This window comes from Dendronephthya gigantea, unplaced genomic scaffold (assembly GCF_004324835.1).
Source record: "Dendronephthya gigantea isolate DGI-Jeju-01 unplaced genomic scaffold, DenGig_1.0 000043F, whole genome shotgun sequence".
NCBI lineage: Eukaryota > Metazoa > Cnidaria > Anthozoa > Malacalcyonacea > Nephtheidae > Dendronephthya > Dendronephthya gigantea.
Window position 1 is genome coordinate 22,251 of NW_021163053.1, and position 19,137 is coordinate 41,387.

Here is a 19,137-nt window from a genome sequence, read left to right on the forward strand (position 1 = left end):
CGTGACACCGGGTGAGAGCAACCTCGCAAGCCAGGCTCTTTTACCCACGCTCCTCGCGGCCCACGCTTTGGGGTGAGAGCGGGTTGGGCAGTGAGACAGAGGAAGAGGGCAGACATATACATCCGGTTTTCTGCGATTGCCATTGGTGGTGCTTCGAATGCGGAGAATACAGGTGCTTCCGGTAAATCGCACGTAAATAATATTTATAAGCCCCCGTAAATTATACCAATTCAATATATTAACAGGGGGTGTGAACAAGGAAAAATAACGTAAACATGGACTTTATTCGCATTTATTAGCCATCACATTTGCATAATTTCACAACAGAACGTCGACAGAAATAAAGTCCTCCTATAACGTTACATAAGAACATTTTGCGTTGCACTTTTGCGTAAATTTGCCGTGTGAAAGATTGAAAACATTAAAGTATGGCATATCAAAGGGCTTAACGACTGCTATATTCTTTCTAGGTTGAATTTCAGCGATATAAAAACAATAAAAGCTTATTATCAACATTCAACTTGCGATTGACCGACGTCTCGAATTGCTTTACGATTTTCATACTGGTGAGATTTGGACATGAACTTGTGTATATGTTCCGGAAAATAACAACGGATACATTTACATCAACACAGCTTTCATTATGGCTTTGAAATTTTTACAACAAATCCAACTGTTGCTTTGGAAAAACTTCTCAATTCGGCGGCGTCAGTGGGTGAGCGACACTTTTTAAAAAGTTTCATATATTTAATATTGTTTAATGCTGTATTTACATTTAGACTTCAACTTTTTCATGTGTTAATACCAAGGGGGATTAACGTTCGTTGGGATATATTATAAATTGCATGTAGAGGTTTTTCATCAGTTTAGTTCGTCGACGTTGTGTGGCATTTCTTATTTTTGTATCAAAAGAATATTTTTTCGAGCACTGATTTTGAGTTCTCACGATGGTCCCCAGCAAGACATCTCTCAGATCTAGAGACTCGGACATGATGTGTGCGTTTTTCATATATTGTATGGGAAGAAGTTTCTTTGTTTAAAATACAAGCATCTGCGTTAGTTAATTTGTCTATATGTAATAAAGAGGAAGGCTGACAATTCAATGCAGTACGCACGCAATTATGGTAATTGACTAGCTGTATATTTTGTTAGGTTTTGTTCTTATACTTTTACAGCCATAGATAAAATGTGGAATAAATCATGTATTAGTGAGCAACAGGCAGAAAAGGTTACAAATCTGCTGATGCTTCTTACATTATGGGCAAATCAAACCATATTTTATAGTCAACATAAACATTTATCCTGCCACCTGCAGCCATACTGTTTTTCAAAATTTATTTTCAAAAAAGAAAATCCTCCCTTAAAGCCCTAATTTTATTTCAATTATTAATATATTAAGCTGTTGTACTCTAGAAATGCAGTCTCATACCCAGGTGCATTGTAAAATGCATAATCCTACAATAAATGCAGCCTCATACCTAGGTGCTTTGTATACTCTCCAAGCTCTCCCTCATATGATGCTGCAATCATTTTAAACATTTTACTTAGGTTCTTGCTTATAGCTTGGCTATATAATATTTTTTATGCTTATTGAACTATTGTAAACTATTATAGTTCCTACTACGTATAACCTATTGTAATTGCTTGAAAGTTATTGAGTGCCGCACTAGTATATATTGCGATGTTGAAAAATATATCTTGAAGGGTGGGCCACTGTGACTCCTGTTCAAAAATGATGCAAAGCCCATTGTGGACATATCTTAACAACATTCTAGGCATCATAATTGAATCGACATGTAGCGTTGTCTGGTTTTGGTTATTTTAATTTGAAACATTGAGGAGCGACTGGTTAGTTTGTTAACAGGAGAATAACTGAATAAGTGCAAATTTGTGCAAAACAGACTTAATTTACAACATCTTTAATAATTCTAAGAGTCAAATACTGAGGCGCAACCATTCTCCAGATGTATGTGTTATAGCAATATATAATTTGTTCACAACATTTGTATATCACGTGGTTAAAACTTCACAGTAACATGATCCATACATTGACTGTTTCCCGCCAGGAAAACAACTGAAAAATTGTTGCCCGCTTCTTGTCATAACAAAATAAAGTGGAATTTTTTTTTAAATGAAATTGTTGTGTAACATGTGTGTTAATTTTGTTCCTATATAAAATAACAAAACAGTTCATGTACACTACCTCGAGAAATAGTGAGTGTTGTTTTCCGTCAAGTTTCAATGTTTCTCTCGACTCTTGGGAAAACAAAACTCACTATTTCCCTCTGGAGCATACATAAAGTGTATAATGTACCTAATAAAAAGCAGATGGCCAATAACCTTTTATTTGCATGGCAATGTACATTTGACGCATCCACTTAGTCACTTTATTGTGTAGCAGTTTCTTATGAAAATATTTGTCTGCAAAATCTACAAAAACTAGGATGAAACAAGGATAAAACAAAAATGGTGGGGTTTTTTCTGCTAAGAAGTCAAAATAGTGAAAGCGATATGTCTTTATTATTAATATTCTTATTTTCATTATATTAGCTTTTTCAATCTTACCAGCTGCCCATATTCCCAGCACACAGTGTGAACTTTTTTCATAAATATATAATTTCTTTGACCAAAAATTATCATAACAATTTGAATCAACTAATGCCTTCTCCTGACACAGATGTTTGTAGTTATTCTGGTTCCTGAACCATAAAACTACCGGCTATAAGTCTACAGTATGAGTGTTTCCATATATAAATAAGTGATTATAAACCTTTTGCTTATCAAGGACTAGTTTTGGTGGATCATTTAAAATCTATCACACAAACTGCGCAAATATCAAATGTCAATGATCCCTTAGGCCTGTTTCAGACGTCGAACTTTTCATTGTGCCGAACCTAATGTTAATGAACTAAAGTATTTGTTTAAGCTCATTTGCATTCGATTCGGCACATGAAAAGTTCGACGTCTGAAACGGGCTTTAGCCCCGCTACTTCTATTAGTTCTATATCTGCCTAGGCTAAAGCCTTGCGGGAGTTGCGGAAGAGAGTGCCAAATCACAGAGGAGGCCAAATGCCTAAGTTCACTTTAAAAAACTGAAACTGAAACTTTACTATAGAGATCATATTCCGTTTTTCCCGACAAACAATATAATATCATAATTGTGTCAGCAGTCAGTCAAAGGAATATAAAATAATTCCATTATTCCTGTGTTAGCGTTTCCATTTTGATAACGAAATATATATATGTTATAAGTATACGGGCTAAGAATTCGGCGAAATCCGGCCGGAGTCTTGTATCGAAGCAGGGTGAAATTGTGCCGGATAAATTTAGGCACTTCATTTCTTGGTGTATAAACGAAAGGAAACTCGAAAGTTCCTCAAATCCACATTTTATATTTTTACTTTTAGTGTATAATTTTCTAGTATTGACGCGATTTGCTATTGCCCGGTTTAAATTTAACCCATGTCATGAATGCTGGGCGATATGCAGGCAATAACTGCCAAAATAACGTGAAGAAAACAATGAAATGTCAATGCAAAGCCTATAGCTTTGCCATACAGGCTTTAGGGGATGATTTAGTATAACTATAGAAGTGTATAACATATCTTTATCAACATGAAAAAGAACTTGCATGTAATTGCATGTTGCCAGACCCAAGGCCAAGAAGGCATGATCAGCATAAACTGATTAATCGTTGAAATATCTACAGATATGTACGGATGTAACTCTGTAAATCTTTTCTGAATCATCTTCAACGAATTCTTTTAGTTGAGAAATGCAGTCGAAATTGTATGGCCATTGATGCTTTTTCTAATCTTGGTGTTAGTAAGAAAAAGACGTCCTGCTGCATTCCGTGATTCTGGTACGTAATCGTGGACTGTATATGTACTGAATATAGTTTTGTGCCTTTTCATATTCACTGTAAATTTAAAGGCTTGTGAACATGCACATTTACAGATATTTTTGCACTGACTTTTTTCAGATATTTTTTATGTTCAAAATTATCTGTGAATCCCAACTTATTGCAGTTCTCGCTGTATCTAATAACTTTCTTAATGTATAGTATATTAATATATATATAATATATATAATATATATATATATATATATATATATATATATATATATATATTTATATATATATATATACACTACATTCTCCGTTATGTTATGTTGATATTTAAAAAATTATTTCAAAAAGACCAACTCGATCCTGTAGTTCCGCAGTACCTATATATATTAACAAAATACAAATACAACTATGAAATATCCGGTTTCTTGTAGACATTTACAGACCACAAGCTCTGCCGTCGGCTGGGTTGTTTCCTTTCATTCGTGGCTTTTTTTGTGACTTCATCGATTATGGCACGAGCTACAATGGCAATAATAGTGTGGATTTGCCAGATAATAAAATGTAAGTTTCATGTTTACCTGCATGGTGTACACGCCGAATACACATCTGTAATGCTTATCAGATGAAAGCGCGCGGAGGATTAATGTTAGAATTTTTTTAATGATAAAATATATTGTACATACTTGTTTTTCTTACTTGTACTTATGTGAAAAATATTTACAGGTTATTTGATATTTTCGAAGATGTTCAAAGTTTTCTTGAAAGTCGAGATCTAACCCGAGGTTAGTATATGTTCATACTGCTTCCTCCCAAAACAATTCTCCTGTAAATTGCATGGTGTGATAATTTGCATTGGTGTGATAACACAAAAATAATCAATTTTGATTTTGGTGATTTCAAACGCTCCTGATCAGGAAGAATTACCGTTTAATAAAAAACATTAATTTTAGTTAGGAAAAATTATAGTGCTCCTTTCCTACGAGTTGAATTTCTTTTTACGCGTACCAGGCTTCTTTACATTATTATTATCGTACACCAGATACTTCAAAGATCTGTTACGAATTAGTTGGATTCAGTTTTCTTTTTTGACCAGCTTGGCAGGCAATGCTTCATCGATATTTGAGAGCTGCAAAAGATAAAATTTTCCTGCCATTCAACGACAATGGAAACCCCAAACTGTCGTCGTCATTGATATTTTTTGCATTTATTTTTCGTCTTAGATCCAACCATTTCGTCGCTTGTCGAGAGCCCAGATGATGTTAGACAGTTCCTGATCAAGAACCTGTCATTTTCTCCAAATTTAGCGGACAGCGTTTTGGACGCCAGAGTTAACTTTTCGAAGGTACAAATGCATATTTCAAGATCGCTATCCTATTCTCTATCATAGTCAGCTGTAACAAATATTATTATGAAGTTTTAACATACCATCTTAAATATTATATTTTTCAGTTCAATGGAAGAAGTCCGCCGTTTTTATCAAGACTGTTGCCATTTATGGTTCTTGGTCAACCTTTACAAAACAGAGTAAGGACTGTTATAGTGAAATATATTCTGCAGGCTAAAAGACGTGCAATCATGCAATATAACGTGATAGAATGAAAGTTGATGACTAAAATGATAGTTTAATTAAACAAAGTAAAGAATCCAGGCTATTTTTTTCAAAAATGCAGGTGATATTTTGATGTAACTAACGTATATCAGTGACAGGACGTTTAGTTAGCGCTATACGCCCTATGCCATTCAATGACTTATTATATTTTTGAGAATTATAACTCATTATTATTGCGATGTTTTTATATTTCTTTAGACAGTTTTGTACAACAGTTTACAAAGAGCATGCAATACTTCGTCATGGGGTGGATATCTTATATTTTTGTCGCCTGAAAGCGAGGTAAATCCTTCGTTTTTACTGTTTTCACTGTTACAAGCAATGCATAGCAAATCAAAACTTAATTCTAATGCAATCTACAGATATATGCATGGTATTTTATAACGCCTTTTTTCGTAGATTACCATTATATATAGTAATTTGTGTTTCTTGGTTCTAACAGATGGCATTTCATGAGGCTATATGTAATTTAAGCATATCTCAAGTCAATGAGCTCCCTCTTGAAATGAGAAATCAATTGAGGCTTCCTAATGGCATAATAAAACTGGTAAGTTTGCGTAGAAGGGTATATAGGTTTGAACTCGCATGCAGTGCATGTGAGATTGCTTATAGGAACTTGCGGAGGATTTTGTGTTTTTTGGATTGTGAAGTTGGTGTTTGAATAACAAACCAACCATTTCATTTCCTCAGTTAGCGATTTTGTCTTTTTTCCCAACAAATTATGAATCGTTATTTTAGGCACAAAAAGTACAAGAGAATGGTGGATGGTACGAAGCAATTTGTGGCCGGAAAATGGATCCTTCTTTGACAGGCGAAGACGACGGACCAACTACGATGAAGCCAGAGGAAGAAAAAGAAAAAGAAGAGGCTCAAAATAAAATTAAAAAAAATTCCTGTGCTTGGATGACACCACTGGATAAAAAAATGTCAGAATTTCATAATTATACAGGTGGGTGTGATACGATATATTTTGCAAATTATATATAGACTTGCATTAGGGGGGATTCTAAAACTTAGTTTGAATGGCCAAGTATTATTACAAAATTAGCGGGTAAAGGCATTTACTAAATCAACGTACATGTACACTTGGTTATTACGCCGAGCGCTAATATATAGTATAAGATCTAAAGGTTGATTTTTGTATTATTTTATAGGCAATGGAAAATGTTCAGCAGTAAAACCTGAGCTAAGGTCCGACTGTGGTTGGGGCGGAATAAACAAGAAGTCATGTGCTAAAATTGGTTGTTGTTATGATGACTCAATTTCTGACAAGTTCTATTGTTATTGTCCAGAGAGTAAGACGTGTTCAGATATTTTACCCCAAAATGATTCATAATTTGATCCATTTATGTGAATTATAAAAGATGAATTTTCTGGGAATAATAATGGATCGCCCTTCAAGATAGCCTTTTAAAAAACTATATTTATTTAAATACACCCTCCCACCCATCGAAAAAATGGTGTTACATGGTATTGCCATTTTCCATAATTTCTATTTGCATGAGGAAACAACATGAGCTCGGGAATGAATTATTTGAAATTTTGAAATTTTGAAATTTATTTTAAAATATTTCCCAGATGATAGATGCTGTAAGTTTCGTGCTTGTCTGCTCGATAATCTTGGCACAAGCTTTAGTGGCGGCGACTCAAGACGACGAAGCTTCTTTCTCCAGTTAATGAAGACGTTTTTATCAGCCAAGATATTATATACTCCTGATAATCAACACACACGTAGGATTATAGAAAAGGTCGGTAGCTTTATACGCGTCAGAGAGTAGGTTTTGAAAATGTGAAAAATATATTTGTTGTCGTACGTGATGAATTCTTTTGCTAACTTAGTCGTTACTTTTTAACCTTTTATAGGCGAATTTTACATTTTCTGAGATGGGTTTTGTCTGGGAGCAAATTCGTATGGCCGCAAAAAATGGAAATTTTCAGCCACCGCAAATCGACCCCCCAGGCTTTTTAAACTCACCGAACTTTGTAAGTTATTTTTTACGTTCTGTTTGAGTGGATTTGAGTTGATTATTTTTTTGCTGAAGTTACTTCAAAATTACTCTACGCGTATGTTTCCGCGGTGTTACTGAGCTTCGTGTTAACGTTTTCTCTTTTCAGAACATGTTGCGACTTCTTCTTTCTCTGAATGGAGGTGCATCTGGGTTTTCAGAACGATTTCAGACTATTGCACGGCTCATCGCTGATAATGGAGACTGTCTTTCTTTTGACTATTTCAAACCTGTGAAGAATGAGAGAGAGGCAGAGAGATTAGCGTTGACAGAAAAAGGTTACCCACCCCTTGCAAGTATGTCAAATTTTAATGTTATATTATATATACTTCGCTGTGCGTTTGGTATATTAGTAGAATTATTCGCCAGGTAATCGTTCCGTTTTTGTGGCATGCTCATTATGTGATATTACCAAGCGCCTGCCCCTGCGCTTGTGGTAATTATTGGACACCTCAGTCGCGCATAAATAACATCAAATTTAATTCAATCAGTCTAGTGGAGACTTTCACCTATATCTCCTCTTGTATGTCAGTTCTCGAAGCTGAGACTGGAGGATAGCATAGGAAGAAAGAACTAAATCAGAAGGATTATCATTTTATATAAAATTTCAGATTTAAAGTATTTTATTTCCATTCCCAGCTGTGGTGTTTAAGAACGTACCAGACGATGCTGAAGAGTTGTCTCCTCATGTCGAGTACAAAATACGACAAGACATCGACACAGTTCAAAATCCACGATGGAAACGGCACAGGTTTGGTTCCTCTCTTTCGTTTTAACTTTGAATGATATTAGCTCATCTTGTATATTCATGTTTTTTTAGATATTGGCGGCCAGGCCCAGAAAACTCCATGTATAGACTGAGATATAAGTTCTTTGGTTTCATATTTTTGCAAGACATGATTGATCGAGGCATTACGGAGGCTCAGACAAATGAAACAGTTAAAACAGGATTGTTTCTGCAAATGATGCCTTACCCTTGCTATATTTATGACAGGTTGGTCTTTTCTTTTGTGGTGATCTCGTTGAGTTACAATATTCGCATTTTGATTCGTCTCCGATCAGTTAATTGTACATAAATGTCATAATGCACTAAAAGAGAAGATATGAGGCTGGTATTGAAAACGCAATGCGATACACCGGGTGAAATCGTGGAATTACTTGTAGAAAAATCGTTATTTTTCATCATAGGTTTTCATACACGATCTCAAACTCAATGCCACTGTTCATGACATTAGCCTGGATCTACAGCGTAGGAATGATAATTAAAACAATTGTTCATGAGAAGGAGACACGACTGAAAGAGGTGATGAAGGTGGGTAGCGGAATCTATAGCATTTATCTTGGTTACTGTACTTAAAGGACAGTACTGTCGTTTTCCGAATCTTTGGCACCCGATCAAACAGACGCAGAGGAGGACCGGTGGGGGTGTTTTGTCGTCCGGGGGGAGAGGGAGGGGCAATTTAGTCATTGATCCTGCTACGTGCATCCACATAATCTCCTGTCATTTCCCAACTTTGAATTCTTGTTTTTAGGTGATGGGTTTAACCAATTCCGTTCATTGGTTAGCTTGGTTTATCACGAGTGTAATTATGATGATGATAACTACAATACTCCTTGTCATGGTTCTAAAGTTCGGAGATATTCTTCAATACAGCGATCCTTCTGTCATCTTCGTGTTCTTTTTCGTGTTCACGATATCAACAATCATGTTCTGTTTTTTGATAAGCGTGTTCTTCTCGCGTGCTAACGTAGCTGCTGCGTGCGGTGGTCTCATTTATCTTACAACATATCTACCGTATGTAATCCTCACGATATTCGAAGAAAACGTCAACAAGTCGCACCTTATAGCCAGTGTAAGTGTTGGGAACTTAATTTTAATTGGCAGACTGGCAAATAAAGCGCAACTGCGCCTAAATGTTTTCACGTTGTCTTTGACGTTCCCGTCCTCATGGTAAATCCGTCTTTATTGGCTGTATCGAACTCAAAGGTTCATCATTAGGCATAAAAGTTTACCCTAATTCACACGTTCGTGTTTATATTTATTTTAACAGTGTTTATTATCACCGACGGCATTTGGTATCGCGTGTCGATATTTTGCAAGATTTGAGGAGCAAGGCATTGGTTTACAGTGGAATAATCTGTACTCTAGTCCAGTTTACGGCGATGAGTTCAGCGTTGGAGGAGCCATGAATATGTTAATTGTCGATGCTTTCATCTATGGTTTATTCACGTGGTATATTGAAGCTGTTTTCCCAGGTTTGTATGTACCATGTTAAGGACCGTATATTAAGGCAGTGACTCGCCGTTACTAAGCGAGTGTTTGAGTATACTGTCGCGTTATCATATGTATGCATAACTTGTTGCTATTATTACAAGCATATTATTTTTTTAATAAAATCAGGAGATTTTGGGGTACCCAAGCCATGGTATTTTCCGTTCATGAGGTCATACTGGTGTCCATCACGAAAGAGAAGCAGAACTCTTGGCTCGCATCATGATACTCAGATATACCGAGTCCTTGGTGATCAGGTATGACATGCATGTTTTTTGTTTCTGAATTTTGGGCAAGTGGGTCTAATATTGTATATTACAATAATTACATCATATATTTTCAGGCCGTAGAACTGGGATCAGTCGACTCTCCAGTGACACCCGCAGATTCTAATGTCGCAATGGAGCGGGAACCAAGACATTTACCTTTGGGAATTTCAATGAGAAATCTAAAGAAGGTATTTTTACTCCACATGAAATATGTAATGTAAAAGAATCATAAGCGACTAAACTGGAATTGGATTTCTAAATTGGAATGTTGTATAGTGGAGGATACGTGATTGTTGATACAAATTTATTCAAAATGTTTTAATTTTCCACGCATTAGGTTTACAGCAATGGCAAAGTAGCAGTTGATGATTTGAGCCTAAATCTTTATTCTGGACAAATTACATCATTTCTTGGTCATAATGGAGCGGGAAAAACCACGACGATGTCGCTGCTGACCGGCATTTATCCACCTACTGAAGGCACGGCTTTCATCGAAGGAAGAGACATTCGGAGTAGTATGGACGAAATTCGCAGCAGTCTTGGCATATGCCCACAATATAATGTCTTGTTTGATGATCTCACTGTTGAAGAACATCTCTGGTTTTACGCCAAGTTAAAAGGATTGGATAATAACCTTATTCCAGATGAGATTGAAAAGTAAGTTTTAATAATGGGGGTAACACTTTTATTAATAAACGTTCTAGTTTATCCTGTATTAGAAGAAATTTCTACCATTACGCCCTACATTGCTGAATGCTAACAAATCAACCATGACCTTCTTCGATATCATATGTTGTATCCACTGAATTCAACATTCCACGTCGGGTGTAAATCACAAGCGACCCTGATCGCAATCTGATTTAAGATTTGACTCGTTGAACCAGAGAACTTGATTAAAGGCTCGTTTGGGAAAGACTGTGTTAATTTCTCTTCATTAGGTTCCTCGCTAATTCTCATTTAATACCAAAACGTAAAGAAAGGTCAAGATTTTTATCTGGGGGAATGAAACGGAAGCTGTCTGTGTCAATGGCGTTTGTCGCTGGCTCAAAGACTGTGATACTTGATGAACCAACGGCTGGTGTTGATCCATACGCCCGCAGAGCAATATGGGACTTGCTCTTGCAATATAAAAAAGGTGCGTATAATTTGACAAATTTCGTTCAATTTTTCTTCTAATCTTTGTATCTTGAAAAATAATAACCGACTGTTAACGCAAGAAGCATCAACGATGCCATAAACCCTATAATGACACCCTTCTGTCTGAAATTATTAAATTTTATTCACTATAGCGGAGTATCCTGACAAACAAATTCAAATCAGTGAATTGTACCTCCTTGTCATAATATGTACCTACTGCACAGCATAACTTCAAATGACAGTGTTATAACATATACCCGGCTACAGAAATTATTCATTATTTCAGAAATTATTCACTCATTCCATTATTTCAGGTCGGACAATTTTGCTGTCTACTCATCATATGGACGAAGCTGATGTACTAGGAGACCGTATTGCGATAATTGCTCAAGGCAAACTATGTTGTTGTGGAACTTCGCTGTTTCTCAAAAGTCAATATGGTAGCGGTTATTACCTTACGTTGGTGAAGAAAGATCTTGTGAGTAATGTGAAAACGCGAGCTCTTGACGCAGAACCAAGACGAGATAGCGATGATCAGAGTGAAACATCAAGCAGAAGTATTGATGAAGGTAACGACGTTATCTTTCGCATCAAATGTAATATAACAACAGCCTAAGGGACAAAAACGTTGTTTATACCTTCTTGTCCTAATATGTACTTACTGTAAAGCGTAACATCAGATGATAGGTTGTTGCCAAATTAAATTTTGCTTTACTAAGCTTTATTTCTTAAATGTCCAATCTTTCTACAGGTGTAAGTCTGGGAGATTCAGCCTCTGAAGTGAGTGAACTTGCAACAGACTACGATAAACCATCACAACTTTCACTTACTGCCTTCATCAAGTCTTATGTTGCTCAAGCGGAGTTAGTTGAGAGTGTTGGTACTGAGATGACGTATGTTTTACCCACTGGAGAGTCCCATGGGAGTAAGTTTGAGAACCTTTTCGACGCATTAAATCAAAATCTGGAGAGGTTTAACATCAGCAGCTTTGGTGTTTCTGATACGACATTGGAGGAGGTAATTGGAATTGTTTAGATCTTATACTTTTTGTTGAACAACTTGGCTTTGCTTGAATTTTATTTCTTGATATTTATTGAGCTGTAAAATGTTCAACAGGTTTTCCTAAAAGTGGCTAGTGCCGGAAGTATTGAGGAAGAAGGTAAGCAAATGATGCCGTATGCTTCACCTAAAATCGTTCACATTTCCATAGGTTGTTTATGTTCGTTATATCAATTTAATCGTGTGATTGATTAGCTAAATAAACAGCAAAAAAGCTCTGACATCAATTTGACATTGTGCCTTCTCATCGACAGAGGAAGTGAAATCATCTTATCCAACAAGACGTATCAGTGTACGAAATGAAAAAAGCAAGTTTGAGCGTTTCAAATTAATGTTCCAGAGGAAACAGAGATCCACCGCGATTGGCTCTGTTGATGAAGATGATATTACCCAGGACGCAGGTACGTCTTAAACGACGTAAAGTTCACAAGAAAAATTTCATTTTGTAGAGAAGAAAATTGTTTAATGCTTGTATATAACAGGATAATGTTTAATAGGATGGTTCGCTGTCAAAAATATATGTAATTGAACCTATATATTGAAATATTTTTAGGGGAAGAAGATGTTTTGGAAGACGAAGAAGTGTCAAATGATATTGATGATGTTTTCAGAGCTCCGAGAATTAAACCTAAAGCAACTGGTTTAAATTTAATTAAGAAACAATTCATTGGTTTACTCAAGAAACGATTTAACCATGCAAAACGAAACAGAAAAGGCTTTATCTCTCAAATTGTTCTTCCAGCTTTATTTGTCTGTTTGGCAATGGTTTCAGCCATGCTTCGTCCTCCAGTTGGTCAACTACCTGCATTGAAACTCACTACGACTGATGCCATACCTCAACCTAATACAATGTTCTTTGCTGATGCAACACAATCTCCAAGTGGAAAACGACTCGCAGATACGTTAGTTAACCCCCCTGGAGTAGGTACGTACAGTATTCTTCATTTAAGATCTTTGATGTCCCTTATACTGCAAACATTAGGCTAAGTCGAGGACGGTCTTATCAACACCCGATACTTTAGTTCTGTCTATTTTTCAGGAGATGTAAGTTTAAGAACTTTGAGAACTATGCATGCACTGCAGCTTCGTACACGTAATCATGTACCATTACATTGAATTTCGCGAGTTTTTTTCTTATGATGCACTCGACATTTAAAACTTATTGCTATAAAATAGAACTTTAGGAACAAAATGTGTAACGACACCATGCAATAAGACGTAATACTATTCCTTGTTTTAGGAAGCTATTGTGTAACGACACCATGCAATAACACGTAATACTATTCCTTGTTTTAGGAAGCTATTGTGTTCCTCTCAATTGCTCAAAAGAAAGACTTCGTTTCAATAAAGGCTACGCAACTGTTCCTCGTTCATCGCGATTTTTCCAATCATGTTCATGTAAGACAGGAACTGCTGTATGTTCAGACAAGTGTTGCAAGTATCCACCCCCAAAAGCTTCGTCAGATACTGGCGACACTGTGCTTAATATCACTCTCCGGGATTATAATGATTATATTCTCAGGACAACTAAACAGTTTCGCAAGAAAAGGTATGTCTAAGGTTTCTATTATAAGATTTTTGCGACTGTAGCAGGGAGTTTAGAAACGAAACCTCCGTGAGCTGAAAACACTTGATCAATTATTTTGCTTCTGATAGGAATAAGGATCTATAAATTGAGTTTACTGATTGAGAAACTCAAAAAATGCCTTGTTGTAAAGCACTAGCGTGAAAATCATATTTACCATTCAGGTCTTTAGTTTTAACACAAAATGAACACACTTGGTTTAACCTGTCATATTTTCTGTCATATTTTATTGTAAGATATGGAGGTGTCACATTTGGTCACAAGATAAATGTTCCTGAAAGAATTCGTAGTAACACGGATGCGAAAATCCGGCGACTTTTTGCAACAGAAGGAATTAAGGTTTGTTCTGTAATTCCCCATAGGCCTCAACCTGTTAAGTTTCTCATGTAGGTATCCGTGCATGTAGCTAAATATTTTAATAAACTGTGTTTTCCAGGCCTGGTACAGCAATAAGGGCTATCATGCAATGCCAACTTTCTTAAGCGTCGCAACTAATACTTTGTTACGTGAGCGAGTTTCTTCAAAAGGCACAAATCCAAGACGATACGGTATGTTCCAAATCTGCTTGCTATCACCCACTCCCCCTGGTGTTTCTCTTTTAATTACCACCCGAGGGAAAGGACACGCAGTCTTTGCTCAGCTGGCATATCTTCTTTACTTCCTTCATTTTTTGCTCATTTCTCAACAATGCACATCCATCACGATATTTTATATTTTGTTTTTACTCCTTTTTCAGGAATAACGACATATAATCATCCGATGAACTTAACAAAAGGAGAATTATCTGAAGCAACATTGTAGGTCCATTAAAATAAGTCAGCTATGTACCAGCATGGTTGTTATACATGGACAATTCTATATCTTTTCAAAATATTTTGTGTATTTTTTTAGGAAAAATATGACCCGAACTGACCTGGTAATGGCTATTTTTGTGATCTTTGCACTTGCATTTGTTCCTGCAAGTTTTGTTGTTTTTCTCATCAATGAACGTGTTTCGAAAGCCAAACATCTACACATGGTTTGTGGTGTGAATCCTCTTATATACTGGGTATCCAACTTCGTCTGGGATATGGTGAGTTTCATATATGTTCAATATGACAACATGCACCACTTAATGAAAAACGTATCATTCATTGCAGCTTCAATAGCAGCATGTTATAAAAATACTCAAATAATGTCACCACAAACAAAATAAGAATATTCAGCTTCGCTTTAACTCAGCAGTCAAATGCAAGTGTGTTTCACTTTTGCACTCGTTTTTTAACGATTATTTTGTTTTTAAGAAGAATAAACACTAACGCTAAAATCCGACGTTATTTTGTTTTTAGTGTAACTATTGCATCCCTGCATTTTGTTGTATCTGCATATTCCTCGCATTCCAAGAGAAGTCGTACACTTCAGCTGATAACTTTGGACCAACTCTGTTGTTACTGTTGTTATATGGGTAAGGGTCTTATACGAAAGTTTAAGACGTTATCCAACGTCTATTCAGAGTGTGGCATTGCATGCATGATCAATTGTGTATAACAGAAAAAACTAACGATTTCTAAATTTTGATTTTTCAGGTGGTCGATAACGCCTCTGATGTATCCAGCTTCCTTCGTGTTTGAGATCTCAAGCACAGCTTACATCGCCCTAATTTGTATTAATCTATTTATTGGAATGAACACGACCATCGCGACTTTTGTTCTGGAGTTCTTTGACGATGATGCTGTAAGTACCATGTGAAAAATGGACATGAATCTGTTGTTTTTTAAAAGAACGTGACTTAAGAGATAGTTGGGTACTCAGATTGATATTGATATACACTATATGCTAATACATGACAATCCCTCTCTTATATATAGGAGCTCCAGCTGATCAATTCCTACCTCAAGCAAATCTTTCTCATTTTCCCAAATTATTGCTTGGGCCGAGGACTTATTGATCTAGCAAAGAATCAAATATTCGCTGACGTCTACAAAAGATTTGGTAAGTCAACGGCATGTGGCCGGTCTATGGAAAAAACATATATTTATTGGATATTTTTGTTGGTAACTTGAAACTTTGTGTTCAACTTGATATTTTTGGTTATTTATAGGTAGCGATATTTTTAAAGATCCATTGAGTTGGGACATCACTGGCAGAAATATCCTCTCTATGTTTGTGTTGGGTTTTGTCTACTTTGCATTTACATTGTTGATCGAATACAGGTTCTTCATTAAAAAAAGGTAGGTTTTACTATTCATTTAACTTGGAAGACGGTTGTCTTAAATACTCAATAAGCACATTATTGATATATTTAGGAAAGTAATTGGTGAGTTATCTAGTGGTGCAGATTGTGACGATGATGTCCGTAATGAAAGACAACGTGTTAAGAATGGTGATGCTAATTCTGAATGTCTTCGTCTTGTTAACCTGACAAAGGTAATAAAGAATTATTTAAATCGTGTTTGGACGCAGGAAAATTACGAAAGTTAAGTTAAAAGCAATTATGAACTCATTACATTGACGGATTTATTATTTTTAGGTCTACCAATCAAAATTTAGTCGCTCAAAGAATGTCGCAGTGAAAGAACTTTGTCTTGGTGTTCCACGTGGACAGGTATGATCACGTGGTTTGACTTAGTTGGGAATATGTTTTAAAGGCCTCGCCGTAAATAGTAAAAGACACAAGGCCATTAGATGACAATTCATAAGTGCATTCTAGGCTTCCAAGCCAAATGACGTAATTATGTCTAACTATTAAACCAAAAAAGATGGGAGGCCACTTTAAGAGCCTACTGTATGTTTATCACGTGTTATGGGTCACGGATCATACATGTACGTCATCTGTGTACACGGATCTTTGTATATTCGAGTATATATTTATGTCTTCTTATGTGTAGTGCTTTGGATTACTTGGTGTAAATGGTGCTGGTAAAACTACAACATTCAAGATGCTAACTGGAGATATTAGTGTAACTAAAGGCGATGCTTACATTAATCAACACAGTGTTGTCGATGATATTTTGGCTGCAAGACAAAGTATGGGATATTGTCCACAGTTTGATGCTCTCAATGATCTTCTCACTGCCCGCGAACACCTGAAACTTTATGCCCGAATAAGAGGAATTCAAGAAGAGGATGTTAACCAGGTGTGTACAAATTCGCCAAAAAGAAATACCTCGCGACTACTTCAAGGTTCTTTGAAGTTTATCATGAGGAAAATCGTTCAACTATGTTCCGCGCCATTCCCAATTTAACTTGCGAGATATAGGCACTAAAAGGTAATGTTTGATCGACCCACGTGTTTATTGTTCTCCAATCAATTTCAGGTTACCGATTGGTGTCTACGCACACTCAATCTTCTCCAATACGCTGACCGGTGTGCTGGAAAATACAGTGGGGGAAATAAACGCAAATTATCTACAGCTATTTCTTTGGTTGGTGAATGCCCAATTATATTTCTGGTAAGTTTCAATTGCCATATACGAATGATGGTGATATAGGTATTGTTACCGCCCTGAAAAGTATTATTCAACCATTACCAACGGCACGATTACCAATTAATTCTCCGAAAGGTAGGACATATAATGATCGTTGTGAATTGAGTATTTATGCACCATCTTTCAAATTTAGGATGAGCCGACAACAGGCATGGATCCAAAAGCCAGACGGTTTTTATGGAAAGTTATCTCTGACATTGTAAAAGATGGACGAACAATTATTTTAACGTCGCACAGGTGAGTACAATATTTATATAATGAGTGTAGGCATAACTTTGACATCCAGAACAACCAGAGCAAGGTCGTACTTAACATGTTACGCATCAATACATCTGAACAAAATTATCGTTGAACAAGTTTTTCATTGACTGTAACTAGCGTGATAAATGTGTAGAGCGAGTTTTTAAAATTGTTTCTCACATGCAGTATGGAAGAATGTGAGGCACTTTGCGGACGAATAGCAATCATGGTCAATGGAGAATTCAAATGTATGGGGACGCCTCAACACCTCAAGAACAAGTTAGTAAAAATTATTTTATATTTCTTTAAAAAAAGTTGTAAACATTTTTTTGATAGAATAACTCTATTGTGGATAATTTGAATTAATAAATATTTTGTATTATTTATCATTTAATTTATAATTTGTATTCACACAGATATGGAGATGGTTATACCGTTATTCTCAGAATTGCGGGAGTCATGCCTGATTTGGAGCCTGTAAAGAATTTCATGGAAAATACCTTTTTGGAATGTGTATTAAAGGTAAGTGTACCTGCAAATCACTCCAGCGATATTTTGAGAAAATATTTGTGTTCCGTGGAACTAAAATAGAAAATCTAAATCGATGGGATCACAGTTATAAAATTATCGTTTTGATTCTTTTCTACCGATTTTCTTGAAGGATCAACATCATAATATGCTGGAGTATCAGTTACATAATGAGAGAACTTCTCTGTCTTTTGTATTTGGTGAGTTGGAAAGAAGTAGAGAACAACTGAGCATCGAGGAATACTCCGTCAGTCAAACAACGTTAGATCAGGTATGCTCAGGGTCTTTGCTTTTATTGGGTTTTTTCTCAATATATTAGAAACTCTCGAGTCTCGCCTGCATGATTGCTTGATAACTTCTAGCAAATAGTTTTTAGACGTTCATGCAGACATATATTACGAGTTAATTAATGAAAGTTCTATTATGCTATTAAGCTATAACCGCTTTCCTGTACGAGTTGTCAGAATCAAGTTATTGCATGTAATTAATTGCTTTCAGTACACAACAACCTCGCATATAGACGCTATTTATCCGCCCGAGGATACGCCGGGAAAAATTAAATTCTTACATATCGTTATAAAACATGTCCATCAGTGCAACTGCACATGCAATCCTGTATACATGTATATTTTTTTCCTTTTCCGCGCACATTCCTCTCCCTAATTCCACAACAGTTATTTACACTATAGTAAACAGTTTTTATTCCAACGTTGATTGGCGTTTTTATCGCTGTATATAGGTTTTTATTAACTTTGCAAAACAACAAACAGACGGAATGGAACCAATCCTACCGTCAGAATCTTCAGATCGTTTGGAGCCGCACAGTCCGATGATTGAACGACATTCGGAACGACCTGTTGAAGTGTAAAACGATAATTTCTCCCACTCTAATAATAATATTGCAGTTAAATAAGACTTTTTTAAATATGTATAGATATAAATTTCATTGAATATAATTGTGTGTAAATGTTGGCAACCATATGTATACCCGGCATGGCCTTTCTCATATGTTTGTATATAGATTTGTAAAATTTAAAATGAATTGAATTTTAGACTGAATTTATTAAACAAGTATATACTAGTGATTTTTAGTGTATATTATCTATATGATG

At 36.0% G+C, this 19,137-nt stretch overlaps 1 protein-coding gene across 2 annotated transcripts; it reads left to right on the forward strand.

The window, feature by feature from the left end:
* The first annotated feature begins 3 nt into the window (after positions 1-3).
* On the forward strand, positions 4-19,111 carry LOC114527058 (ATP-binding cassette sub-family A member 1-like). 2 transcript variants are annotated; one of them, XM_028548645.1, is made up of 46 exons: positions 4-181; positions 471-715; positions 3,769-3,862; positions 4,285-4,414; positions 4,577-4,635; positions 5,074-5,195; positions 5,303-5,377; positions 5,661-5,744; positions 5,905-6,009; positions 6,201-6,411; positions 6,617-6,757; positions 7,041-7,210; positions 7,326-7,445; positions 7,578-7,764; positions 8,108-8,219; positions 8,289-8,462; positions 8,657-8,780; positions 9,001-9,321; positions 9,520-9,724; positions 9,870-9,997; positions 10,084-10,197; positions 10,347-10,666; positions 10,948-11,144; positions 11,461-11,715; positions 11,898-12,163; positions 12,263-12,305; positions 12,460-12,606; positions 12,759-13,130; positions 13,502-13,754; positions 14,027-14,129; positions 14,227-14,338; positions 14,527-14,587; positions 14,682-14,862; positions 15,119-15,234; positions 15,356-15,503; positions 15,638-15,761; positions 15,871-16,000; positions 16,076-16,196; positions 16,300-16,374; positions 16,658-16,906; positions 17,087-17,221; positions 17,391-17,494; positions 17,684-17,776; positions 17,914-18,019; positions 18,159-18,296; positions 18,765-19,111. In XM_028548645.1, the coding sequence occupies exons 2-46, from the start codon at positions 644-646 to the stop codon at positions 18,891-18,893; spliced, it is 6,726 nt and encodes a 2,241-aa protein (XP_028404446.1). In that variant the 5' UTR covers positions 4-181; positions 471-643; the 3' UTR covers positions 18,894-19,111. The 2 variants fall into 2 exon arrangements, with proteins under 2 accessions (XP_028404446.1, XP_028404447.1); XM_028548646.1 differs by having other exon boundaries at positions 4-172.
* Positions 19,112-19,137: the final 26 nt, after the last annotated feature.

Coding starts and splice junctions, on each gene's coding strand:
- LOC114527058 (XM_028548645.1), top strand. CDS start 644: ATGGCTTTGAAATTTTTACAACAAATCCAACTGTTGCTTTGGAAAAAC. Junction 4,636..5,073: donor AAGTCGAGATCTAACCCGAG/GTTAGTATATGT, acceptor TTTTCGTCTTAG/ATCCAACCATTTCGTCGCTT. Junction 15,762..15,870: donor TGACGTCTACAAAAGATTTG/GTAAGTCAACGG, acceptor GGTTATTTATAG/GTAGCGATATTTTTAAAGAT.